General features: G+C 43.3%; 1 protein-coding gene across 1 annotated transcript in view; it reads left to right on the forward strand.

Moving 5' to 3' along the window:
- Window positions 1-27,956, forward strand: part of MEGF11 (multiple EGF like domains 11) — a 196,104-nt gene that overhangs the window by 4,688 nt on the left and 163,460 nt on the right. The window contains exons 3-5 of the mRNA XM_066328204.1: window positions 1,633-1,734; window positions 3,526-3,626; window positions 24,694-24,786. Coding sequence (XP_066184301.1) covers window positions 1,633-1,734; window positions 3,526-3,626; window positions 24,694-24,786 — 296 coding nt within the window. The remainder of the gene's footprint in view (window positions 1-1,632; window positions 1,735-3,525; window positions 3,627-24,693; window positions 24,787-27,956) is intronic.

A 27,956-nucleotide genomic window follows, 5' to 3' on the forward strand; every position in this document is an offset into this window, starting at 1 on the left:
TGTTGTCCAGCCAGAAAGTTTGAAGCCCTTCCTGCTGCAGCATCCAGGCTGTTTTTGTCTGGCCTGAACTTTGGGGCTCTTCCTGCCAAATTCGTGTCAGCATCAAAGAGTGAACGAAAGCGCTGAACATGAAAGGCCCTGGAATTTCTTGTTCTCTCTATTGTTCCAGTGTCCTGGTCCTAAAAGTGGATCTGAGCAGACCTGTGAGCACAGAGAAACCCACAGCCTTTGATGGGGTTCACGCTCATGCAGGGGCTGTTTGCAGAGGCTAAAGGTCCTGTAGTTCTCAGTTTAACTTGCTTAATTTCCAGTTCTGCTCTCTGCTTCAATTCCACACAAATCTGAATTGCTGTATTTCAGCAGAATACACCCCTGAACAAAGGTAAAAATAGCATCATATTTAATGACTATGTTGTGAGACCTCAATTAGGGAATTAACTCTTTGTAGATAATGCAGCTGCAAAGCAAAGATTGTACAAGAAAAGGATTTTGCAGTCTGCGTGCTGGAAGTGCATTCAGAGCACAGGAATAAAATATTGATTTTGTCTGAAGAAAGTCAGCAACCTAGAGACCCAATCAAGGAGAAACAAAAATTAAATACCAAAATTGATTGGTTGTACTGACCAAGATGACTTTGTTAGTTAGATGTTAATAAATCAAAGGGAAAAGATTGTTAGGGCTATTGCCGGATAATAAACGGCATCATAAAATAATAATTGAGATTTGCAAGTGTTACTGTCTTCCATTAATAATGAGCAATGTAAATATTTTATATTTTGGCATTAGCAGAAGTAAAAACATTATTGTCAAACCCAGCAAACAGTGACTGAGGGCAAAGCAGCATCCAGGGGAACCTTGCCCTGTCTAGAAGGGACACAACAAGCAGGGCAGGAACAGCCCAATCTTCGATTTCAAGCCAGTCAGCCCCTCCAAGCAAATATCTTGGCATTACCTTGTGGGTGCAATCTCCCAGGGTTTAATCACAGCTGCAGTCCTGCTGATGAGAGGGAAATCAGCTGCAGAATTAAGACAGTCGATATAATGAGTGACCTGGAGGATCTAACTCCTGGGTCTCGACCTGCCTAGGGTGATTTGTGTATTGTTCTCCAAAGATATTGTAGCTGTGATAAAGGGGCCAGATCAGCTCCTGAGAGAGGAGTGCCTTGAGCAGAGCACACAGCTGCTGTGGGGCAGTGCTCTGACCCCAACGTGAGCACAGAACCTGGCCCATGGCTTAGTGGTGTTCTGGGAAGATCATTCAGTTCTTGCTGTTGTTGGAGCTCTGTGATTTCTCATCAAATTGCCCAGGTTTTGTCCATATCCATTCACCTTTTCACCTTCTGAATTTCCATGAATTTTGGTAATATTTGGTTTTTTCCTAAAAGAGAATGGTTTAATGCTACCAGTGATATCTCTATGCCCACATCAGTCACGAAGCCAAGCATTTCCAAACTTTTCAGAAGAGCTCTAGCTGAAGGAAACCCTTTTCTGCTCCTTGCTAATACCCAAATTTCTAATATTCTCGATGCAAATATATTTCATACTGGAGTTCCATGAGCAGCAGATCCAGGGAACTGCAGCTTTTCCTGTGGCCCCAGGCAGGCTCTCACCTCCCTCCTTGTCCCCTGGCAGCTACGCCGTGACCGTGCAGGAATCTTACGCTCACCCCTTTGACCAGATCTATTACACACGATGCACAGACATCCTCAACTGGTTCAAGTGCACCAGGCACAGGTAAGAGCTGATCCTCAGAAACCTGAAATCCTCCTGCCTCTTCATCTCCTCACACTCCTCTTGTTGGTACCCATGTTTGTGGTGCTCCAATAAAGATGTGTTTTGGGACAGGGTGTTTGGAATTCCAGGGCGTTGAATAGAAATATGGAGATTTTTGCCTGAAGTTTGAGTGAGAGAAGTGATAGTGTTGGATAGTTGTGTCATGAGATTATGACACAAGCAAAACACAAAGGGGTTTTGATCAGCATTAGAATCCAAATTTTATTGATAGGTTTATAATGCCATGGAATAAATGTGAAAATGGTACAATTATCCAGCTAACTACAAATATCTTGGCACTGTGCTTTACAGCTATTTCTTTTAGCTGTGTTGGACTCATATTGTAATACATGAACAGCTGAAAACCATGAATGGACCCTGATCTCATTTTTGCCTGAAGTTTGAGTGAGATAAGTGATAGTCAGTCCCTCATGGAGCCATCCAGAAGGATGTGTCCTTCCACTGGCCTTACCATGGGGTTGGAAGTGTTTATTCCCTGACCAGACATGACCAACTCTCTTTTCCAAGTGATTGGTGCATGTTCAGGTTTGTAAAAGGAGGTCTATGCACTGCCTAAATTGTGAATAATCAGGCATTTGAGGGTTAGTGATAACTAGAAATGGAGCTGTGTTAGAATTACTGCCCCCAAATCTGCACTGAAAATCAGGTAAAATGAAAATGGGTCCATTTCTTGAACTCAATGAAAGCTTGTACCAAAGAGTTAATTTTTCCCAGGCTGCAGGATATTGCAGTGATATTCATTCTGCTTCCAAAATATCCTAATAAATATCTACTAATATTCTCAATCTTTCAAGAGTTTAGCAGCCAATTTATAACTCAACTCTCATGCATTCAGTTGCAAGTTGGCTGTTCAGCACGCTCCCAGTGTGACTGTGGCCCTTGGCTTTTTAGCTCCTGTGTTACAGTGTCTGGAAGTGAAGAGAGCTGCAGAGCTTTCTGGAATATTGTATAGATTGGAATGCAGCAGAGTAAATTCGATCAGTTTATCTAACATGAGGGACAATAGATTTTGTTCAATTGAGGTAATTTCCATAAACTGGCAAAGCTCTTTTGGAGTGTTTGCTGTTAAATATGCAGTTAAATATTACCTTTCTTATGTGGTATCCTTGCAAATGCTATGAATAAATGTAGGAACGCTTCAGAATGCTAAGAACCTTTTAATTTCTGTGGCTTACAGTGTTGTGGTGGGAAAACCAGGCTGTAAATACTTAACTGGGACTATAATGACACTTTGCAAGGTATGAATGCCTTGGAAGGGTTAGCAAGGAGGAACAAATCACTGGGGGTTAACTTCTCGAGTTGTGTATTGAGAGCAGTTGCCACTGTTGGGAAGGTTTTTGTGCAGCAGCTGACACAGTGGTCTCTGCAGAAGACTCTGTTCCTTTCCATTGATGAGATCTGACCTTGCTGATGTGCAAAAATAAATCATTTATTCTTGAAGAAACTCCTTGCCCTTGAAGCAGGACTGGGAAAATGTTTAAAGACAGCAGCTGCCCCAGGAAGGGCTCCAGTGACTGTCACGAGCACCGTGTTTATAACACAAGTCATATTTCAATCTTCAAAACAAGTATCGATTCCTTCCTTATTGCGCCTTTTATTATCAAAAACCTTCCATGCATTTAAAAATTAATATCGAATGCTTACCCTTAGTAGAACTTAACCCAAATACCATGGCAGCAGGAGGCATTGATTTTCACTGGTGCCCACTGTGTTTTGTGTCTCGTGGTGCAGGATCAGCTACAAGACCGCCTATCGCCGGGGGCTGCGCACCATGTACCGGCGACGCTCCCAGTGCTGCCCCGGCTACTACGAGAGTGGGGACTACTGCATCCGTATGTACACGTGCCACAGGGAAAAGTGGGCTTTGGAGAGGCTGGAGATGAGCTCAAGATGTGTTCGTTGGGGTTGGGGGGCTTTCAGCTGGTGCTGATAGGCGGAATTGCGGGTACGGAACGTTTCGGGGCGTTTTGGGCAAGTTAGAAGGGAAAATTTGGCTGAAGTCATTGGGGAGGGAGCTAAAGAAGTTCCTCGGTGCCTTCTTGGATCAGAGCTTTCTTTGGGGAGTAATTAATGCAAGTATTCACCAGTGCTAAGGAATTAGGGGAACGGAGAACACTCAGGGATAAACTATCGCATAATTTAAACAGCGGTGTAAAGGTTCTGCCTCTTACCTTTCAAAGTTCTTACTTCAAGAGTTAAATGAGTTTAAATATCTCTTTTTTTTTTTTTTTTTTTTTTTTTTTTTTTTTTTTTTTTTCACAATCGTTCCCATCAACAATTTAACTTCTTAAAGCTTCTCAAATGTCAGAACTTTTTCTCTCAGCTGCACTGCATAAATAAATACAGAGCTCAGGAGTGTTTTAGGTCAATATGAGGGGGGATAAAAATCAAAATGGATCTTTCAGCAATGCCTAAGAGCCTTGTTAATTAAAAATACCCTGCACATTAGTGTCACATGTTTTCAGTATTGCAGCTTTCTGAGTGTTCTGCATGTGCTCAGAAGGAAGGTGGAGATGGGACCTCTTGTCCATGTCTTGTGTTGTGGAATTATGACACAAGGAAAACACAAAGAGGGTTTGATCAGCATCAGAATCCAAATTTTATTAACAGGTTTATAATGACATGGAATAAATGTGAAAATGATGCAATTATCCAGCTAACTACAAATATCTTGGCACTGTGCTTTACAGCTATTTCTTTTTAGCTGTGTTGGTGTTTTTATCTGAGGTTCTGTGTTGGACTCATATTGTAATACACGAGCAGCTGAAAACCATGAATAGACCCTGATCTCATTTGCAATGACCTTTACACCAAACAGTTACATTAAAGGGGTTTGGACTGTGAAAAATCACCAGCCCTTTGAGATAAGGCATTAGAATTATTTTACAGAAAGTGTAATAATTTGATCTTTTGAAGTGTAAAATGCTGTTAGTCAAGTCCTGAAAAACGTTTATTGCAACCTCTTGTCTTTGCTGGAACCCTCCCTATGGTAAGCATGTACTTACCTTCAAATATCTCAGGTGTCAATACCATGTCAGTTGTTGTCCCACATGCTTTTATTACAGTCCTGAATTTCGTGACTCAGAATCCTGTCTGGCACAGAGCATATTTATTATCACTTTTCTCCCTGCAATCTATTGATTTTTTTATTTTTAAATTTATTTTTTAATTGCCATAATGTCGCACCAATAAATCTCCCCAGACTTTCTGATTCTTGGAGGATATTAACATTTGTTTTGAAGTGGGGTTTTTTTTGCTAGTACTAATACTTACTCTTCTGCTGCTGCCAGGCAAATTTTATCTTTTTGTGGTGGAGAAAGAACAGCATTCACAGAAATTTTGCTAATGCAGAGCAGGCAGCAGGTATCTGGTCAGACCAAGAGCCCTGTGTTTGACACAGAGCAGATAATAGTTACACTCTCTCTGCTGTTTACATGTGCAGGAGTCAGGTTCTTGTATTTCATTATCAGCCTGCTGTGTGCTCAGGGACATCTGCTCTCCATCCTTCCCGGAGATCCGAGCAGCAGCAGCCGCCGAGAGGGAAATGATGTCAGGGAAGAAGTTCTCCATCATGATGGATTCCAGACGCTTGGACTTATTATTTTGCTACTACAAGTAGCCACACAGCAAAAAAAAAAAAAAAAACCAAACCACAAAACAACCCCCAAACCAAAGAGAAAACCTCCTTGAAATTCTCTGAGCCCTCAAGCAACAGTTTGGAGGCACAATATTTTGCTAATGGGATCCTTTTCGTGTCACCTCTTTTGTTTGTAACACATCGAGCCCTGATCCCATTTGTTTTGTTTTGTTTTGTTTTGTTTTTCCACAATATGTTCCTGTGCCAACAAGCAAATTCTCTCATTCATCATTCTCTGCAGTCAGCAGTGAATTCCATTTTCATTCCTGGAGGCACTTCTCTGCTTTTGCCTTTTTCCATCCCATTTCTTACTTCTCTTTAAACTGGTCTGGTTTTTTTGGCTGTTTCCTAACGATCTTGTCCAGTTCTCCTGTCCCACGTTCCTCTAGACACATTCAGTGCCACTCCTCTAAAGGCAGCTGCTCCAAGAGTGGTCAGGGCACAAAATTCCCCTTTCCTGGCAGGAAGGAGGGGAAACTCCAGCCCTGCAGAGAGGGTTCTTCCCACTCAGCCAGCCCTTCAAAATCCATTCCATTAGCAATCATGGAAGCCACTACAACATGGGGAGGAGGGCTACATCCTGCAGTGAGTCTGATGATCAAAAGAAAGTTTGATTAAAAAACAGTGTGTAGATTAAAGGCTAATTGGTTCTTCTTTCATTAATAGCAGTCTTTATTTCTTGCAAAAGTTAAATAGCTTTGTAATTAACAGTGACATGTTTAGACTAGAGAGGGCTGAGTTTAAATCTCTATTAATGACTGTTTCTTGGATTTTAAAGCAGAAGTGAAGGCTTTCAGCTACAGTTTTGATCTTTTCCCTTCTCGTTTACTAACTTTTGAAAGGATGTCAGATACATGGCTTTATCTTTGTCCTCCTGTTGGGGCTTACTAAATAGATTAAGTCTAATAAAATCTACCCTCAGTTCTAAATAATCATGTTGATCCAGACCTTCTTGCTCTGCCACTTCTCTGGTGTCTTCTTTGCCTTTTTGGCGTTTATATGTGCTGCTGCCCCATAAAATGTGGAATCCAGGCACAAGGTCCAATAATTTAGCTGGTTGCCTGGTAAATTATACAACTGCCCAGCCCATTAATACTTAGGCTAAAGAGTTTTGGGCGTGAAATTGTCGTTGTGCCTCCAAATGGCTTGAAATATTTTGGGTTTGCAGTGGCATTCAAAAAATCCCCCCTGAAAAATGCTGCAAATGCACATCTGCATTTTTTCCCCCCTTCACTGATATCTTAGCAATGTTGTTACCCTTGTGGGAGCTTTGCAAAACGATTCCCCTTCTCTGAATGTTCTTACACTTGACAGAGCTTTTCCCTGAGCTGTCCCTGAAAACAAACAGCACAGTCTGGGCAGTAAATCAGAGCAGCTATGATTTACTGTACTTTGTATGCTAAGGTAAGCTTTTGGCAGAGCAAATGCATAAACTGCAGAAAATCTTTTTTTAAACAACCACAGGGTTCAACTGCCCTTCAAGGTTTTTGTAAGGATGTTTTAAAATTATATTGCCTAGATTAGTATCTGTGGTAGATAAAGCAGCACGGAATACTTTGCTGCTCAAAAAAAAAAAAAAAAAAAAAAAAGAGAAAAAGAATATTACATGACTCTTTTGTGCTCTTTAGCCTGTGAGGAGATGGTAATTGAATAGTTGCCTTTAAGAATATGTCAGGTGGAAAGATGCCCTGTGTGCTAAATGGATGCATTTTTGTCTGAGAGACCAACGCTTTGTTCGGTCTGTCCATTTTAATCTTATTCTTGCACAACAGATTTGTACAGAGGAGACACTTCTTGTGGGGAACAAAGGGTCAGAGACCTGACATCAGAGGCAAGGCAGATGGGACTCTGAGCAGCAGCTATGCCAGCTGACTTTTGGGCAGAAAAGCACCAACCATGAAACAAAAAATGGGGAATTCACCTTTTCTTCACAGATTGAGTCGAGCTTTTAAGTGTTTTCTTCATTCTCCTACCTCGCACTCTTTTTCTAATGTCTAAATCTATGCAATGTGACAGGATGTAATAATGACAGGATTAGTGATTTAACAATCTGATTTGCTGCCATTTATCTGTCTTTCAAACCTGCCAAAATTCAGTAGACTAATAGATTGACCATTTCATGGTGCTTTCCCTTCTTGGCCAAGATATTATTGATCTCAGATTGTTTCTCAACATTCAGCTTTCCACATTACAATTGTCACAAGCATCAGCAGGGCTCCCTGACTTTGACAAATCTTGTTCTAGAGGAGTTGTTGGTCTCACTGGTTGAATTTTTACCAGCAGTGGTATTTCCCTCAGGCCAGAGGTTGGGGACATTATTGTATTTACATGAATTTATTTACCCAGCTTTTCAACTCACCTTTGTTTGATGCCCTTAATGAATTTCAAAAAACAAATGAGGAACGTTCTTTTAATAGCTGACTTGGGAGAATTATGCAAATACACAGCCTGATTGTTTTCAGGAGTTTAAATAACGTTTCCTAAATTCTCTAATTGCAATAGCCACACCGACTCACTGTGTGATGTGTGCATTTCTAGTGCAGGCACACGAACATCCCCACCTCAGGACTGCATTCCCATTCACAGGGCTCGGTGTCTAGTGCAGCTTTTGTATCCTTTGACAAGGCTGCCTTATTGGAGCCATATGGTTGGATTGTTAAACATCTGTAGCATAGGAGTAACAATTCCAGAGCTTCCTGCCATCTGGATGAATTACAGTCCCTGCAATTCCAGGCGTAGGCTCCAGCAGCACACCGACACCACAGCCCAGTGTGCTCATGGGGAGAAGAAAAGGGAATGGCTTTTGTGAGCAGTGCAAAAGTTGGACACTCCTAGAAAATGTTGAATCGGCGGCTCAAACGTCCTGAATATTCATAATGTTTGTTCATATGTCAGATTTGTTGATTTTTTTTCACTTTATAAGGCAGCAGCTCGTTAGCATTTTAGAAGTGTTGCCCCCCCTTCTCACCTCAACTTTAAATTCCTTGTGGTGAGCATTCCTGTAACTTGAAAATATATTGTTTGAAAGCTGCTGGACTTCTAAAATACATTTTTCTTATCTTTACAGACACACATTAAAGCCAGTGCTGGTGCTTTCTGTGAGAGCCTTACTGTTACATTATTCAAGTACAGAGTTCTGTACATCAATAATGCAACCTAAATTAGGGGAAATGCTATAGCAGGACATAGATACTTCCTATCAGGGGACATTCTTTTTCCCTGTCTGATTTGGGATGTGTGACAGCGAGAAAATGGTGTGGAAGGCCTTTCTGCATATAGTTATTAATTATAGAATTGAAATGACAGTAGGAGACACTTTGAAATCTCTCCCTTTATATGCATTGGAGATGACTCCATACATCTTTTCCCAGTGAAGAACGTAGGGAAAAATTATTTGAATCCTTTGTTCCCATCTGAAGGGAAACTGAGCGGAAATGGGCCTTTGCTTGTTCATTCAGAACCTCTGGGGACACAGGAGTGTGAGGGCAGAGGGACACCAGCCCCAGAAGCAGGTCAGTTCAGCTGGTGACACAGGTGAGGCCAGTGGGTTCCTGTTTAGCCTGAAGACACTGGAGAGACCCCTGGATGGGAAGGTGGAAAGGTCAGTTCTCATCCCCCATCCATCAGCCTCTGGATGCTGGGGGATTTGCAAAGATGCTGGTGGGGAGCAGCAATGAAATAAGGGAAGGACTTCTGGAAGCAGTGCAGGAGAAGGAGGAGAAACAAAACGCTCATATGAGGGAATGAAAATAGGATAAAATAAAAAAGATGGGAATGCTGAAGCTATGTAATGTCTCAAGGGGCTTAATAAATATCAGAGGAAAAATTATGCAGGCATAATGGTTGGAAAAAGATTCAGACTGTTGCTAGCATAGCAGCAAAGACTTTTTGGCTGCTTTAGGCAGTCTCTGTTGGGTCAGTATGAAAGCACACTAGGATTGCAGACACAGAAGGAGGCACAGGATCCAGAGCTCCTCATGGTGCTCATGCTAATGCCTGGATGGCTGGGAGCTCCAGCAGGATCAGAAAAAAGCACAAGAGGCATAGATGTGATTCATTGTTGAGTTCAAAGGAAGAGCCATGCAAAGTTTAGTCCATTAATTTGCCCTCTTTTAGCAAAGTCAGGCTGGTCCCCAGCTGCTCTAAATCAGCCCAGATCCACCAGGATGTGTCTGGATGCCCTTTCAAATCCTGCACCTGCTGGGATGCCCCTCAGCGTGGTTCATGGCAGTCCTGCACGGCCTGGAGGCACCAGGGCTGGCCCATAATGGTTCTGTGGCCCAGCCCTCCCCTGCTGCTGGGAGACGTTCACTTGCACAGAATGAAAACAGGCGCCTGTGCATCCCAGGGATGAAGGAGGCTGTGGACACACAGAGCCTTTGCCACTTATGGAATTATGCAGACACAATTCCAGAAGATTTTTCCCCTCCAAAACAGTTTGCAGTTCATGAGTAGTCCAGGCGTGTGGTGAGCCAGGTTAATTTATGGAAATCAATAGGGTCAGAGAGAAGACAAATGTGTGAAATGGAACAGCTTTAAAATTGAAATTGGAATCATAGAATGGCTTGGGTTGGAAAGGACCTTAAAGGTCAGCTTGTCCCAACCCACAAGTTGTTTTCTTGATCACTCCTTTACATCCTTTTCCCATTAATAGATTTCTCTTGTGCTCTGGAGAAGTGTTAAAGCCTAGGAGAAAAGGAAGGAAAGGCAGAGAGAGGAAAAGAAGTTACCTAAATTGAGATGGCCTTTAAAAAGAATTCCTGATGTCCATACAAAATCTGAGATAGCATCTCTGTCTACTTCCTTTATGTATTCCTCTGGCTGTGACCTTCCCTGAGCAGATCCCACACGAACTCTGGGTGTCTGGGAAGCCCCAGTCAGATGTGGGGGACCATTATCAGGCAGATTCCTTCTTGCCTACAAAAAAAAGAGCCACTGCAACCACCTGCCAGGTGTCAGTGCCCCTTCCTCCTTCCTTGGCACCTTATAGACCCAAAATGTCAATAAAACTGAATCGCCGACACTGCAGGAGTGGCTGAAGTGCTCCAGTAGAATGATAACACGTGATAACACACGGTAGCATATGATAACACATGATAATGTGTGAATAACGTGATAACACACATGATAACATATAGTAACATATTATAAATAATTTTAACAGGTGATAACCCATGATAACCCATGATAACACATGATAACACAGCAGGGCTGTGGGTTAACCCAGTGCCTCCTCCCTCACTGTTCCCCGCAGCCGCTCCCATCTCCTTTGTCTGACGGGATGGGAGAAGAGCAAAGATGAGTCAAAGGAAGAAAACTTGAGATAAAGTTTCTTTGAGATTGAGATGAACCCAATGTGAATGATGCTGAGGAGCAGAGAAAGCCTGGCTGCTGTGCCAGCAGAGTTTGGTCACCAAGCTAAACCACAGCATGAGCCAACCTGAGAGGAGTTAACCCATCCCAGCCAGCCACACTGCAGATAATAAACCACTCATCAACAGGGTCCTCAGGAAACCTCCTTCGGGGTTTTCTTTGCCTTTCCAGCTCTTGGTTTCTATAGTGGCAGGGGAGCACTTTGGAAGCTGGAGTGAACCACTCTTTTCAAGTGTTTTTGTCTCCGTTCAGAGCTTTGGGAAGGACGAGCTGGTGCTGGCAGTTGTCTGGGCTGGCTGAGGCTTTGTGGGCCTTGCTCCTGCCACCCTCTGCTCTGACAGCCTTTTATAGCAACAGCCATGGATGCCCTAAATACAGCAACCTGGGCAAGCAGGAGGAGGCATTTGGCTACCTGGGTGGACTTACAGCTCAGCTATCCCCATCTCCTCTAGCACAGGAACGAGAGTGGCTGGAAGCATTTGGCAGATGGAATTTGGCCCAGACTATACAGAGCTTTCAGCATCTTCCTGTGCATAATGTGCATTTCTTTTATGTGAACTTTTGGAACGCCTGGCTGTAATTATTCCATCCTTTTAGCAGTGCCTCTGAACAATACCAATGGCATTCACATAGGGAATACCACGTGAGCCTGACATAAGAAATACCATTCCAGGCACATGGAGTGATCCTGTGCAGGGCCAGGAGCTGGAATTCAATGATCCTTATGGGTCCTTTCCAGCTCTGACCTTCGGGGATTCTATGATTCTATCAATCTGCTTGTGTTTATTGATGTTGGTTACTCAAATGCTGGGTAATTCCTGGGTTTGGTGGGTGGGAATTAAAAGAAGTTGTCATTCCCTTTGTTCCCAGATAACTTTGGGGTTTGTGGCACGTATTCCACATCTCATAGGAGGATAAAGATATATTATTCCATGGATTTTTTGCAACTGCATCCATCTCTGATGGAGACTATAAAAAAAATAGGCAGTTTTCTGGATCTTAATGCAAACTGACAGTGCTCTGTTATGGAAGAAGTCTTGACAATTTGTAGAAAGCAATCACCTATGTTAAAATATAAAATACTTACAACTTTGAAGCATAAAACATTTGGACCAAAACGTAAAAATATTAAGATGCCAAATTGTGCAGAAAATCACTCTGAGACTTTGGAAAATAAGTAATTTTTTCCTATTGAACCTACAACTTTGCAGCAGGAGCCTGGCTATTGAACAGGGTCAGTGCTCCAATTTCCATCACCTTGGGTGAGAATGGGGGCCGTGTACCATTTCTGAGTGGTGTTAACATGCCACAGTAATAAATGATCTGCAGAGTGAGTTCATGGAATCCTGGAGTGCTTTAGCTTGGAGGGGACCTTAAATCCCGTCCCATGGGATGGGACATGGGCAGGGACACCTTCCACTGTCCCAGGCTGCTCCAAGCCTCTCCAGTCTGGTCTTGGACATTCCAGGGATCCAGGGGCAGCCACAGCTTCTCTGGACAACTGTGCCAGGGCCTCACCACCCTCCCAGCAATAATTCCATCCCAATATCCCATCCATCCCTGCCCTCTGGCAGCTGAAGTTGCTGATAGTGAAGGGAAATTCTTCATGGGACTAGGGAAACAAGAGAGTGTGGGAGGGTACAATGGGTAATAGGAGTGAACTGAAGGTGCCCAGAGGGCACACTATGGAAATTTAATGTTTGCAATAGTTGGCAAATCGGTTTTCATTCCTGGTTCCTTAATTGTTCTGAGGGAAAGAAGATGATGTCGGGAAAAGCATCTGTTAACACTCCATACTTAGTACAGGGAAGGGGATTAATCAGGTGTCAAAAAGCTAATCATAGAGCTCTTCTAAGCATGGAGCTGTCCTTTAGAACCTGATGTGCTTGGAACTGCGTCTGCAGACATTCCCTTTTCCTCTCCGTGTGAGGATTACAGCATTCCCCTTCTCATTGTGTGCTGTTGCACTTACTCTCCATTTTAACAGAGGGGTTTTATGGCTCCCAAGGGGGATTTTTCATGCAACTTCAGTCCATTGCAGATTTGATCATAAAACGTTTTTTTAATAGTTTATCTAAAGCTCAGTATTTCTAACATAGGTATTCACTTTTGGAAACCTCACTTTCTCTGATGCAGTAAGTCAAGAGGAACTATTTAATCAATCTATCTAACCCCAAACCTTCCCTTCTTTTTATCAAGATTTTTCCTTTCTGAATGCTATTACTGTGATGTCCCGAAACCCATGTGTAAAACTAGAAGATGGCCTTGCTTCACAAAGCTTACACTGCAAATATGTAAATTGAGTCAAAAAAGAGAAACATTTTTCTGATTAAAGATAAAAAAATATGTATGAAACAGGTTCTAAGGAGACTGGTAAAGAAATGGAGCCTTTGCAGGTACAGCAGTGCTGTGCACAAGAGCTCTGCTGAAGCAGTTCTCTGGAACAGATCTTGGATCTGATGTCACCACACCTGCTCTCACAGTGTCATGTTTTAACAAATGTCCAGCTGAAATAGAATTCCTTTTAAAAGCATTACCAAAAGCATCTAAAATGATCTTTTCACTAAATACTGCCAATGCTATGCCATATTTACCTTATTATAAATGATACTTTCTGATAATGTAGGGAAAATTTTGTTTCTAGCTCCCATCTTCTATCTCCAGACCACAGTGTGAATCCCAGGAACTGGAATGTGCATTTTACTGTGTGTCATTAACAGAAAGTTTCCCTGGACACTCAACATCCAGAAATTGATCCTAAATCAGCTGAACTTCTGCAATCTGGAATTGGTGACAGGAAGTTTAAAGGAGTGGCTTGAGATCAGAGTCAGCCCCCATCATTACACAGAAAGTTTCCTGTGTTGTCTTTTTGGCAGTTCTTTTCAGAAAGTTGCTGTGAAGCACATTGCTGTGATTCCTTTTGAAATGTGAAAAAAGTGAAAGGAGTCTGCATTTAAATATTCCATCCCCAGGAACATTAGTGTAGCTTGTACACAAGTATGATCTTCAAACAGAGCACAGCCTGTCCTTGATTTCAGCGGGGTCACCTTCTCTTGCATTGTGGGCCTTGGTCTGAAATGAAATCTGAAATGTGTTGGCCCTCTGGGGCCTGTGCGTGGCCTCAAGGACAGGTTTGCCTTTAGAAATTTGTCCATATTCATCCTGCTTTGGTGACAATCAAAGAAAGGATTGTTGTTAGATTGACTTGATAAATTTTGGAATAAGAATGAAGAAAGATTTTGTTGGAAACATTGATTGTTTATTCAATTTGCTACAGGACTAAAAGTTTTCTGGGAACATCTGTGTGATTTGGTTTTATTAAGTGTTGCATTGCCTAGCAAAGACAGCCAGAAGTGTCATGCAGTCCAGATGTCTTCATCCATCTACTTCTGATCTTTTAGGAGCAACATTTTTGATGCCTCCATCCTCACTCTAACACACAGCACACACTCTGTACCTATGAAAATCAATCTGCAGTGGAGCTGTGTCATTTGCTGTCAGAAAATAGAATTTTCTTGGCATGAGACCCACAACTCAGGGCAAGTCAGTAATCAGAGAACTACGGACATGTAGCAAGGCTACTAGATTTAAAAATAAATATATCACAGGCTGATGGAATTTGTACACAAAAAAATTCACTCAATGCCCTGAGTGGGTAACCTGTAGCAAAATATGCAAGTGCTGTGCTTTTGAGGTGATTTCCATTTATAAATGTTTCCAATTATAAACGTGTGAGGTTTTTTTCTGATAATGGCTCATTTTCTTTGACATTTTCCCATGTGCTTCCTGTCTCACTGTTTAAATCAAAACAGCTCCTCAGCCAGTGTTGGAACCTGTAAATTCCTGGTCTCTTGGATTGCCACAGTCACAGGAGGAGAGCAGAGGTGGCTGTGGCATGAAGCAAAGCAGAGGTGCTGTACTGGTGGAGTTCCTATGGCAAGGGTGGGAATATCCCCCAGCAGTCAGTCTCACCCAGTTCTGCCACACCTCTCACCTGCCCATCTGTCATTTACTTCTCACCTTCCTCACCTGCAGGGCACTTTGTGTTCCTTCAGTCTTTCTAGGATGGAAATGTTTGTGATTTACCACTTTTAGCTCATTTGCAGCTCTGTATTTCACACCTGGCGGCTGATTTTCCATTCCAGCACAACTCCCAGGGGAGCTCAGACCTCAAGCAAAGTTACCCCGGAGTGGAGAATGGGCATTCCTGCCTCTGTGCTGGGTGTGGTTTGGTGCCAGCTGCCCTCACAGGGAGTTTGATAGGCCAGGTGATCCTTTCTCTTCTTCTGCAAGGTTTGGCTGCTGCTCCACAGACTGGCAGGAAAGCTGGAAGGACCAGGGATCTTAGGTACAAGCTTCTCCTCTATTCCCAACCTGTCAAGAGTTTAATTTCCTCAGGCAACAACAAAGAAATCCCCTGAAGTTAAGAACGGAATGATTGGGGAAAACTTTCACTGGTTTTGGCATTTCTGTCCTCAAAAAACCTGGAGCTTCCTGCAGGCAAAGCCTATTTGACTGCATTTGGTTTTGTTGGAGTGAGGTTTCCTAGGCTGTGTACAGAGAGAATGCCAAGAGTAAATGTTGATATTTCTGCATTGCTTAGAAAAAGATAGTGCTGCTCTTTCTGAAGGTGCCACGCAGAGCACAATTTGCAGACAAATTAAGTTTGTTGGTTGGATGAATCAAGTTCCAGTGGAAAATTAACAAGTGAAAATGTATTTCCTACAAATTGCTGGGAAGAGTTGGTCAATTTACCAAAAGGGATGGAGCAGACAGAGGGCACAGGAGGGGAAAAGCTTTCCAGGGTCACAGATTCTGCTCTGCTGATTCAGGATCTCCCTTAACCTCATTAACAGTTTGAACTAGTGCTAATGATTGTTTTGAACCCTGAGTGAGGCAATGGGAAATCATTTACCAGAAAATGTTAAATGCTGGAATTGTCCCACAGAATAATATTGTATTAGAACATTGATCAGCAGAATTGATCTCAGTGTAACTCTTTCCTCTCAACGTGGCAGAATGCAATGATTATGTCTACTTGAAGCAATGACAGAAAATGCATAAAACCAGTTGCAGGCCTCAAAGGATCAACTACCATCAATATTTAGCTGATCCCTGATGAGTTCTCTCTGGGTTCCAATTCGCTTTCTGTGAAGGCAAGGAGAAAGACTGAGCCTTAAAACTGTCTTGGTTTGAAATACCAGTGCCTGCCAAGCAAGGCAGGAACCTCCCTTGGAACAGAGAACGTAATTCCTTCTGAATTATTATAACTTTGAAATTACAGGGCTTTCAGCTGAAGCTGTAGGAAAATAGCAGTTCTTTAGTAGTTTAAACTGGTATAACAAGGCAAACAAACAACAAGGGGCAGAACACAAACCCAGCCCCAGAACACAAACCCAGTCCAGGGACACAAACCCAGTCCCGGGACACAAACCCAGGCCCGGTACACAAACCCAGTCCCAGAACACAAACCCAGCCCCAGAACACAAACCCAGCCCCAGAACACAAACCCAGTTCCGGGACACAAACCCAGTCCCGGGACACAAACCCATTCCAGGAACACAAACCCAGCCCCAGAACACAAACCCAGCCCCAGTACACAAACCCAGTCCCAGAACACAAACCCAGCCCCAGTACACAAACCCAGCCCCAGAACACAAACCCAGTCCTGGGACACAAACCCAGCCCCAGAACACAAACCCAGTCCCGGTACACAAACCCAGGCCCAGTACACAAACCCAGCCCCAGTACACAAACCCAGTCCCAGAACACAAACCCAGCCCCAGTACACAAACCCAGCCCCAGAACACAAACCCAGTCCTGGGACACAAACCCAGCCCCAGAACACAAACCCAGTCCCGGTACACAAACCCAGGCCCAGTACACAAACCCAGCCCCAGTACACAAACCCAGTCCCGGGACACAAACCCAGCCCCAGTACACAAACCCAGTCCCAGAACACAAACCCAGTCCCGGGACACAAACCCAGTCCCAGTACACAAACCCAGTCCCAGAACACAAACCCAGCCCCAGTACACAAACCCAGTCCATCCCAGTCCCAGCCTCCGTCACTTTTGCCTTGGGTGCAGTTCCGGGCACGGCCACCGGGGGCGCTGCTGGCTCCCGGCGGGGCGGGTGCGATGGTCCCCCCAGCCGGCAGGGGGCGCTGTGACGCGGGCCCGGTTCCTCCCTCATGCGGTGATGGCGGCGGGAAGGATGGCGGAACGGGCTGCCGCAGGAACCTCGCAGCGCTGCCTGGGAGGGTGGGCATGAGCAGCAAAGGAAATGTCATCAGAAACTCTGCAGCTGTAGCAGGAGCTGAGGGCTGTCCAGCAGGCAGTGTAGCTGGAGCAGTGGCAGAGAAATGGTGAGGCCTAGCTCCTGAACATGGCTGGGAGAGGCCCCTCTGGAGGAGAAAAGGGCTCAGGGTTCCAGAGTTTCCCCTGAGGCCCCTGAGATGGTGAGGGCCCTTTTTTTAGTGAGGTAGGGTGTTAATAAGACTCCAGTGCAATGGCTGCTCCCACAAGCAGAGCTTCACTCACGGTAGGAGCAGAGAGCAGGAGATGGAGCCTCACAATGCTGGTGAATTCTCCCCACAATGACGGCAGCCTGTCCCCTCACCAATGCCACAGCGAGAGAGAGTGAGGAGCTATGCCCAGCCTCTTCCCCCAGCTCAAAATCTCAAGGTGTCTCTGCCCTTCCAAAGAGAAAACCCCCGGGTAAGAGAGTAGCAGCTGCACCCTTCTCTCACCTTGGCCATTTCGTTAGTCTCTCAAATATTGGTTGTTACTGTCTCAGCAACAGATGGGACAAAATTCCATGAGAGAAACTAACTAAAGGAAAAATTCTAAACCCCAACAAACTGGTAAGGGATTTGGGAGTGTGACTTACCTTAGAGGGTCAGGATTTCACCAGAAGGAGGAATTTCTCTCTTTGCCCCAAGGACAAACTCAGGCTCTGGCATGTCCTGATTCCTCTGCAGCCCTGGGGCTGAGCAGGACTCCCTGTGTAGATGTCTCTGACCTTGGTCTGAGGCATGAGTTAGTCAGGAGCTGTTGGATCAGGCATTGTATCTCTTGCAGTATTTGCCTCCTTTGTACACTTAAACCCCTCCTGCCTTTACACCCATTCCTTTGGCTGGAGCTGAGCTGTGGCTTTATCTCCAGACTGGGGGCTCAGTGCTGCTCTTACCCAGCCCTGTAACCTGTCCACTTCGCAGGGCGGATGCTCACAGTCCCTCAGTGCCTTTCCACCATCCCTTTTTGTGCCTTCGACTCCTGTACTTGTTATTAACACAGCCAAGGGTACAACAGAGTTCAGCTTCCTGACCCCAGTCGTGCTCTCTGACATTTGCTGCTATGAGGAGGCTGCTCTGCAGCTCTCACTCAGACAGCACTAAATGCTGAGTGCCATCTCCCATTCCCTCTCTCCACCAGAGCAGATGAAACCAATGGGGCATCAAAATGCCACAAAGACTCTGTTAAATGTGTGATTCCCCCGACCTCTCCTTTTGCAGGCTCTAAACTTCTCTGTCACTGTCACTGTTCTATGGTCAGTGATGCGAGGCCATTCCTGTCTCAGGGATGTGCTGCTCCAGCTCAGCTGCTCCTCACAACCAACCAGACTGGGATTCCAAACTGTGCTCCACCAGTCTGAGGGCACACAGAACAAGTGACAGTCTCCTCCCTACCCTGCCCTTCCCCTGGCACAGTTTACTTCCTTGTTCACTCCCTAAAGCAACAGATTGCAGCATGGGCTGAAGGAGGTTCTCACCAGTGCCAGCTGCTCAAGTGACAGTAAACTGTGAGCATTCCTCCTGAAGGGCCCTTGGAGTCTGGAACACTGAGATCTGGCTGGAATCATTCCAGGATCCCTAACCTAGTCCATGCCACAAGCCTGGGACACTCAAGAATGTGGGAGGCTCTGTGTTCACCTCAGTAGTGATCAGAAACTCAGTTTGCCATTTACCCACTGATAGAAAGGGTAAAAAGCTACCACGGAGTTTATGCTTGTTAACAAACCTTCATGTCCCAGCAAATGGATACAGGGATTTACTGATCTATTGCCAGTGATGACAACAACACATGTCAGATTCTGCTCTTGGGAAAAGACAAATTCCTCAGAATGGATCTCCACAGTTCTTTTATTTCAGACATTCACAAGTCATGTCTGGCCTAATCCCTGAGCTTTGGCTGGGTGTCAGGACTGAGGATAACACAACCCAGAACAGATCAATACCTCACTGAGGCAATGGTCAGAGATCCCCCTGTCCCAGACAACAAAAAGACCATTGATTCTCTTCTGATTGCATTGATGCAGAGTGTCTAATTCCAAATCTGCAAAAGAAGTGCTGGAATTGCACCTACAGGAAAAGGAGCTGATCTTCTGACCCATTGATGTTATCTGCTCTGCATCACTCTAATCTTTCCTTTGCTCACATTGATCTTCTTGGGTTTCTGTTTCTCACTGGTACTTTCATGGGAAGATGAAAAAGAAGGGTTGCCATGCACTGAAACAACAAATTCCTCAAAGCCTGAGCAGGCTTTGAGATCTCTTCATCTCTGGAAGTCACTAAACCTTGCACAAAAGTGCTTTCCAAGGTGATAAATTAATGGATGTATCCTGAGCGATGACCACAGAAATAGATGTTAAGCAATGCAAAGAGCTATTATCCCACTTCATTGAAGCAATTATCCAGGAAACCATCAAATCAGCTTGAGTCCTGATGGAAAGTCAGTGATTTAGGGAGGAAATCGTCCATTCCACAAATAAGCAATAATCTAAGAATGAGGAAAACCTACCTGGATGCATTAGCTGTAGTCATCTTTCTTGTGCTATCAAACCTCCCTTTCCTGAGCCCAGGCAAAGACAATCCAGCCAAAAGCTGACTACAGGCTGATCTAATGAAGCTGATATTGTGGACTCAGCACAAGCTGGACCCAGGCCAGTGCATTAAGATGGAAGCACCAGAGAAGCCCTGAGTGAATAGATTCCTAATGGATAAGGAGCAAGAATCTTTTTCATCTTTTTTCATCGGCTCTGACCTCTCTGCATTATCTGAAACCACTGGCCATAGGATAACAGCAATTTCACCTGACAAAATCATTCTTTACCCTAAAAGTGGAGCTAGGGAATGGAGGAATGGGCTAAAATGGCCCAAATTATTTCAGGGACACATATTAAATATTGAAGGAAAGCATCACTTTTTCCATTAAATTTCTGCTTCGTTTAGTCCAAGAACTATCAAGCATGGGTCAAAGTGGTTAAATAATCTGAAGTTAAAATACCAGCAACATGAAAGTGAAAATGCAGGTTTACTGTTGGTTCACAGAAAATAAATGAAATTGGTCAGAGTTTGGGTAAGATCAGTGCATATGGAAGAAAACCTGGCAGAGGTAAGACAGAGAAAAGAAGGTATTTTGGAGCAATGACCTTGTGCCACGTGTGCAATCCAAATAAACCAGTTCATTCTGCACAGTTCCAGGAGGCTGCCTGAATTCCTCATTGTGTCTCATAGCAGCATCCATATCTCCATTTAGCAACGTTTTCCATTATCCTAATGTATCTCCAGTTATTTATGCTTTCTGTCACCTCCTGGCTGCTCTATGATCCTGGGCAGGAATCCCACGGAGCCCAGGAAACTCCGGCGTGTTCGGAATGCTCCGGCACAGCTCTCCAGCAGCACAGCTCACAGAGCCTGGTGTCTGTTCTGCTCTGGCTCCTTCACACTTTGGAATCATCCTGCTCTTTGTTCTGGAGATATTTTGCTTGTCTGGCACGGCCAAGTCGGGCAATGGCAGATGGAAGTTGTTGGGTCAGTAGCTGTGAACTCCCACAGGTTCTAAGGACCACCACAAATGTTACCACACTCCAGTGCAAGCACAAATCAGGTTGTTAGTGACTCTGTCTTTTGTGAAATAAAAGCACAGGTTATATTTTTGGACAATGAAAAATTTTCAAGTTTATCACTCCATACTTGTTCCCCTAGGATGAAACTCTTCCCTAAATGCCCCTCAACCTCTGGGAAAGGGGCTGATTGTGGAGCTCAGTGGTGCCAGCTGTCCGTGGGTGGACAATGTGATGAGCAGGGTGTCACAGTGGGTGTAACAACAAAGTTAATCCCTGCAACATCATAATTTGGGTCCATACAGAGGAATGCAGCATCGAGGAAGACAGAGCAACTCTCCATCCCTGCTTTTGTCTGGGATGAACTCCCTGTGGCTCCCCTTAGCTGAAGGAACTCTGCAGTGGAAATATTCTGCAGTCTGCTCTGCTGAGCTCTTCTCCTCATTGCAATATTCTGGCAGCTTCACACCTTGGTAGAGAAGAGACACAGACAAACCATTTATCATATCTGAATTCTGGGCAACAATTAAAGAATAAGCACGAGTGTTAGAGGAATCCATTTCTCTAGTGCAGCCATTTCAGGTGTTTAAAGAGTTTCATCTTTAGGTCTATTTCCCTGAGGATTGACCTTACATGTTAAAAAAAGGCCAGTCTGTAATTATAAAGTAAGTGATAAGCATCAAATGGATTGTTACAGAACCCTTTTGTTGCCTTTATTGCATGATAAGGAGCTGTTGCTGTGTAACCTTGAATGTGGGCAAATAACTCATGCTAAACACATTGCGACAAAGATGGCATTTTGGCAGGGCTTTGATGTAGGTCATTTTATTACCAGGCTGAATCAAACTACAAACTGATGTCAAACTCATGCCAAGAATGCTAATAATACACTGATCAATGAGGTGCTGGATTGCTCAAGTGAAGTGGTCGAGGGAAAATGCAGACATAAAAAGTCTGGAATTCCAAAGGTTGAAGTGCTTGGACTATTATACTGGGAGGAATTATATTCCTTGCATTAGGACAAGTTTTCTTTACTCCAGGGGCCTTTAGCTGAGTATTGAACAGGACAGTGTCAGAAAGTATATACTTATCTTTATTTTTCTTGACCTTTATGTGCAAGTAATTTTTATAGTTCCATTAACTAGTAAGATCATTTGCAAACCACTGTACAAAGTGTATTATGAAGAATGCCTTGGGGACCATTGTATCCTATTATGTTGAATGTTAATAGAATGAAAAATTAATTTAAACTCTAAAGACTTGAGCAAGACAAGACTTCCCTTTTATAGGAGAAATTCAAAATTTTATTTGCTATGGTAAAACTTTAGAGCTGTACCCCAATATGACCTTTATAAGCCTGGTTTGAATCAGTCAGTGCAGGAGTCTGATTGTTTGCCACTTTAAATAAAATTACTCCTGTCAAAGTTTCTCTGTTTAAAAAGGGGTGTTTTCTGTCACCCCCACATTTGGGATTAGTCACTAGTGAGCTCTGAGCTCACAGCTCCTTGTTTAGCAATTAATCAACCAGAGATGAGAGAACCCACGGTTCCAAGAAGCATCTTCACATTACTTGAATCTTTAATTGCTCATTAAACATTGTCATCTTCAGCGATGTGGGACTTCTGAACACCTGAAAACAAGGATACAGTTCTTTATAATACATTTTTTATTCTTTTTCATGTGACTGAGTGCTTTGGAATGAGGAGTTCTCTCTTGAGTCTTGCTGCTAAGTCTCACATTGCACTCTTCCCACAGGACTGCAGCTAGACAAGTGATTAAAGAAACTTTATTGCTTAATTAGTTACTATTATTTCATATTTATGTTAACATAGTTAAGGTGTGATAAATTTGTGTGGAAATCAACTAAATATAGAGCAGTAATGTGCAGGAGTTTTGCTATTTGGGAGAGTAAAGAACCAGTCCCCCATCAACCTTCTTGCTCACAATGTTTGCCTCAAGGTGAGAACGTGGCCCACTTAAAAGCATAAAAAATGCTACACATTTTACATCTTAGAGTGATTTGTTATTGCAAATGTCTATACAGGCAACAGCAAAATCTCAGTTTTGACTTCCACATCTCTTACAAAACTAGGATGTCACATCAATGAGAAATGTCCTCTCAGCTAAAGCTGTGCAGGGCCCAATTCCCAAGGTGTCCCTGGCCCAGCATATCCTATATCCATTAGCACACTGTAGTTGGAATAAAAACCTGTAACTTTGTGACTATTCTATATGTGAACTTCTCCTTGTTCTGGATAACCAGACATTTTCAAATGGTTGCATGAAGGTGTGTATATTCTTATTGGAAAAAATCCTGTTTATCTGATACCCTGTCCTGAGTCTCATCCTACAGCTGTAGAGCAGGATGCTTCACTCTCTCCAGAAAGCCTAAGTCGAGTAAAATAAATGCACAAAAGATTAGGACAATTAGTGACTAGAGATTAGCTATGAATATTTCATGCCCACTGCAATACTGTCTAAACACAAGATATGGAATAAGAATAAATTGCATTTTTGACATGCAGCAAACGTAGAAAGGGAATTATTAATTTAGAAAGATCTTGCAGTCGTTTTAACGAGGCGGCGTTCTAATCACTGGTCACGTGGGATCAGCTGGATAAAGAGCAGGAAAGTTTGTCCCACAGGATTATTTTAAGTTCACCTGCATTTGAAGTTGGATTTAAATCTTCTGTAAACAGCTCAGTGGGTTTGGTCTACAATGACCCAGCCACGGAATAGGCAGCAAAATGTTTCCATGAGCTTTGATGGCAGCCTGGGTGTGGTGGGAGTCCAACCAGAATGTCAGGAGTAGCAGGAGTCATTCAAAGCTACAAGGCAATGCTGGAGAACTTTTGGCACAGGAAATATCTGGGAACTGAAAGAGCTCCAGCTTTCATTTCACCTGCAGAGCAGGGAAACTTCCAGAAGCTTTGCTGGCTCCATTTTCACTACAGCAACCCAAAGCTACTTCCCCAATCAGCTTTGCTAGCTTTGGTTTAAACAGGAAGGAATTATCTTTGTCTTGGGATAAGCCTGTTGTAGTCCAGCTTCAGGCAGTTCTTGGTTAAGTTAACTCAATACCCACATTTCCCATCAGATATAAAAACCCAGGCTATACAACCATAGGTTTTGTATGATCTAAACCTTGTATTTTGTACATATGTACATACAGTTTAATACAGTGACCTCATTGCCACTGCTTCATGTTTATTAATAACTCATACGTGTTGGTCTAGATGGAAATGGTGTGTTCCAACTTAACCATCCAGTCTGAATCTCTGGCACACTGAATTTTTGGCCGTGTCCTAAGTGGTAAAATGGAAACAAGGCAGTAAGCAACAAAGTTCAGTCTGTAAAGCAGTTATTGAGTGCTCATCAATTCTTTAGTATGTTATGGGCACACACTGGAAACTGTCAGACACAGCACAGGAAAAGAGAATCCTAAAAACCATGAGCTGTTCCTCAGCCAACCTGTTTGTCTTGGCTTGAACTTGAGGATATTGAACTTCCAGTATTCCATCAGTGAGACAGAGAGCTGCAGTTATGGAAAACTGGCTGACCTTGAAAAGACACAAATGCACTTACAGCCACTGCATCGTGGAGTAAAATTATTTATTTTCCTAGAGATGTTTTTACAAATCTATTTTGGATCTTAACACACTTCCAAGGCCGAGCTCCATTTTGTATTATGAGCAGTTGCAATTAGAGTGCGATATAAGAAGCTGCTGTTCTGTAATATAATAATAATAAATGTCAGTTTGGTAAAAACTTTATTACAAAGCAGAATTGCTAACCAAAGGAATTTCTGACGTGCGAGTTTTTCATCACAAGGCTGAAGTGACAAATGAATTTATTGCTGTCAAGAGACCTATATTTTATTTTGGTCACTTAGCAATAATTAAATCTTGAGAGTAATTATTTTTTTGTGTGCTTGCTTTGTTTAATATTTTTAAACAAAATATTCCTCTCTGAGGCATTGTTTAAGGTATTTCTAACAACCACTTAATATGTTTACAATGCTGTGTGTTGTCTCCTCTCAACAGCACTGTGCACAGAGGAGTGTGTGCATGGAAGATGTGTCTCTCCTGACACGTGCCACTGTGAACCAGGCTGGGGAGGGACTGATTGCTCAAGTGGTGAGTAAAGATACAAAAATATGATAAAAATATGTGTTGCTATTGAAAACCAGGCCTTATAAAGCAGTGGCCTTAGGACTTGGATGCTTTGAATGGAAAAATGAGGCTTGTCTGCTGATTGTTTTGTAAGAATTCATACTGGGTTGGAACAAAATTACCTTTAAGGTTCCTTCCAACCCCAATCATTCTGTGGTTCTATGAATATGTGAGAATAGCCTTTCCTAGGATAATGACATTGGACTTTTTTGGTTGTGCTTTGCAAAGAAATGTGAAATGCAGTGGAGGATGCTGTTAATGCTTTTGGTCCTGTTATTAGGATACCAGTACGGATAATAGAGCTCTATAAAGAATTTTTTTCTCTCTCAAATCTTTAATACAGCACATTCTTCATGAAATACTCTGTGGAGTGTTGGAGCTGTTTGGAAAGCACTCTCTCCAGATAGAATTCTTGTCCTGCTCAAGCCAGTGGGAGTTTTGCCATTGACTTTTCAGGCAACCCAGATTCTCTCCTCTGACTTACAATCCATTCCTTAAATCCATACTGCGAAGTTAAGGAAATGGGAACTGGGAGTTCTGCACCTTTTGCTGGGGAATTAATCCACACTTGAGGCTTTCAATTCTTTCAGCTGGCAAGGCTGTGTTTGTTAAACTCTCTTAATTGGGAACGGTGAGTTTAAGTGGTGGGTTCATGCTGGAATGGAACAGGCAGCACAAACACCCGAGTGTGATGTAACACAGGCCTGAGACATTATTGACAGAACAGGAATAAGCTTGTTAAATGGAGTCAATTTGTGCATCAGGCAAGTAAATAAAGCTGCATGGGGAGAGGTGCTGTGAAATGAAACTGAATGGACGTTTCGTTTTGTGCTGGCTTCCTCCCTTCCTCCCAAATTGATTGGGATCTTAAGAAAGAAGCATTATTCCCAATCAAGAAGGTAACAGGGGAGGGATCTATAGCGGGAGGAGTTAGGAGGGAATGGGAGGTAAATGTGCCTGAGGGTGAAGGGAATGGGAGGTAAATGTGCCTGGAGGGTGAACACAACCAGGGCTGAAGGCAGCAGGGCAGATTCCTGGATGGCTTCCTGCGGTTTTGCCTGCAGCTCTGCTGCATATCCCCTCGATTCCAGCAGAGAAGGGAATAGGAAAGGAGCAGGAAGAAAGGACTTGGATGCAGAGGGGATGTGGATGCTGCAGCCCCGGGAGTGTTCAAGGCCAGGTTGGACAGAGCCCTGAGTAACCTGGTGTGGGGGTGGCATCTGCCCATGGCAGGGGTTGGGATGAGATGATCAGAGAGGTCCCTCCAGCCCAAACCATTCTGGGATTACATGATTCCAAGGATGGAAACAAAGGCCATACCATGGGACTTGAAGCAACATTTTGGGATTACCTGGAATGTAGACAAGGGAAAAACTGGGCATCACGGCATATTGAATATCTATCTTTAAAAGTATTTTTAAAAAGAGAAAAAAAAAAACCATTAATTGGGAGATATTGTATGGATTCTCAGGAACTCATTTGATGTTTTGATTATTCTAAATACCAGATTTAGTTTAACCGACCAGCGAGTATTGGTACAGTGCATGTGCACTAAGTTAAAAATAATAATAATAATAAAAAGACTATGACAATAAGGACATGCAGATATAGATTATACATTTATAATATATACATGTGCACTCACAGAGTAAAAAGCATTTCATTATGTGTAAAAATGGCCAGGAAAGGATAAGATGTCAAAGTACAGAATGGTCTTGTGGACTAAAACTACCCAGTGACTCTTATTAAATTGCTCTAATCTTGCAAGTGGAGATAAAAGAAAAAGAAGGTTTTTCCTATATTGAATATTTAGCTTTTTAAAGTAATTAGGAATATTAAAGCACTGACAATGATTGAGATAGAAACATTATTCATAACTTTTATTTCCGCACTGGGCAGGGATCCAGTATATTTCATTTATGAGGTTTCAGTGGTGGAAAGAGAAGTGTTAGCCAATTCCTAAATTAAATATGCCCCGTTAACTTTTATAAATGATAGCCCAGGATTAGCTTCAAAATTTAAGCTTTCATTTTATTAATATAATTAGTGTGTTTGCTGGCCTATAGTGCCCATTGTCTTTCATTCCACTTGTTGTGTGCTGGGTAACACGTGTTCCTGTCCTAAGGTCTGATCCCACAAGCTCTGCCCAGTGCTCCAGGAGGGAAAATCAGTTTTACTGCACCTGAGGGCTGCTCACGTTTCTGCTTGACACTAGAAAGTTGGAGGAGTGGACTCTTCCTTGTCAGGAGACTTTGTTTAAATTCAGAGGTCTAAAGGGACGGATTTCAGCTGAACACAGCACACTGTTACTCCCAGTATTTTCACAGAAGGGGGAATCCAGAAGTTTCACCTAACTGAGGTTAACCAGGTTTTTCTGATACATGATCCATGTGTTCAATCATATTTTACTGTTATCCAGGTGTAACGTGGAAAACAATTTTCACTTCTACTGGAATAATGTGTCACCTGTACCTACTTTCTCTCTGTTCCTTCATGACCATCGGGTAACCAGCCAGGTGTTTGCAGTGCCAAAGGCTGTTTGGGATGTTCCTGCAGGGTGTGCTCGGGACAAACCCAGGCTGGTGCTGGATGGGCCCATCCCAAACCCCGTGTGGGGCTTGAGAACATCCCAATCCATTCCTCAGGATCAGAGATTTGGTGCAGTCAAAGGCATATTGCTTTTCATGTTGGCTGTTTGAAGGCTTTCACTGGGAGAGGGATCAGCAGCCCAAACACTCCCTTGAAACTGAGTGAAGCTCCCGGGAGCTGGAATGGTTTCCTGATCTCTCCTGAAAGAAGTGGAGCCTCCCTGACACTGGGGAGTGTGTTGTCATTTACTCAGGGAAGATCTAAGGGTGCTCACTCTTTCTGAGATACAACTTCAACACCCTGCTGACACAGCCCTTAGAACTTTCTACAACTTATTTCTGACTTTCATTTGACTCAAAGGGTGAAATTCAACCACAAGCAAAGCTCCAGCACAAGGTCCAAGTGTCACTTCAGAACCAGAAGTCAGATCCAAATATGCTCTTTTTTTAGTGTGCCTATGCCTGGAGAGGGTCTGAATTCTGAACACTGAGCCCCAATTTCCCATGGAGAGGCAAAGTTCTGGTGTAAAATGCAGTTCCTCAGTG

The sequence above is a fragment of the Sylvia atricapilla genome, chromosome 13 (genome assembly GCF_009819655.1).
Source record: "Sylvia atricapilla isolate bSylAtr1 chromosome 13, bSylAtr1.pri, whole genome shotgun sequence".
NCBI lineage: Eukaryota > Metazoa > Chordata > Aves > Passeriformes > Sylviidae > Sylvia > Sylvia atricapilla.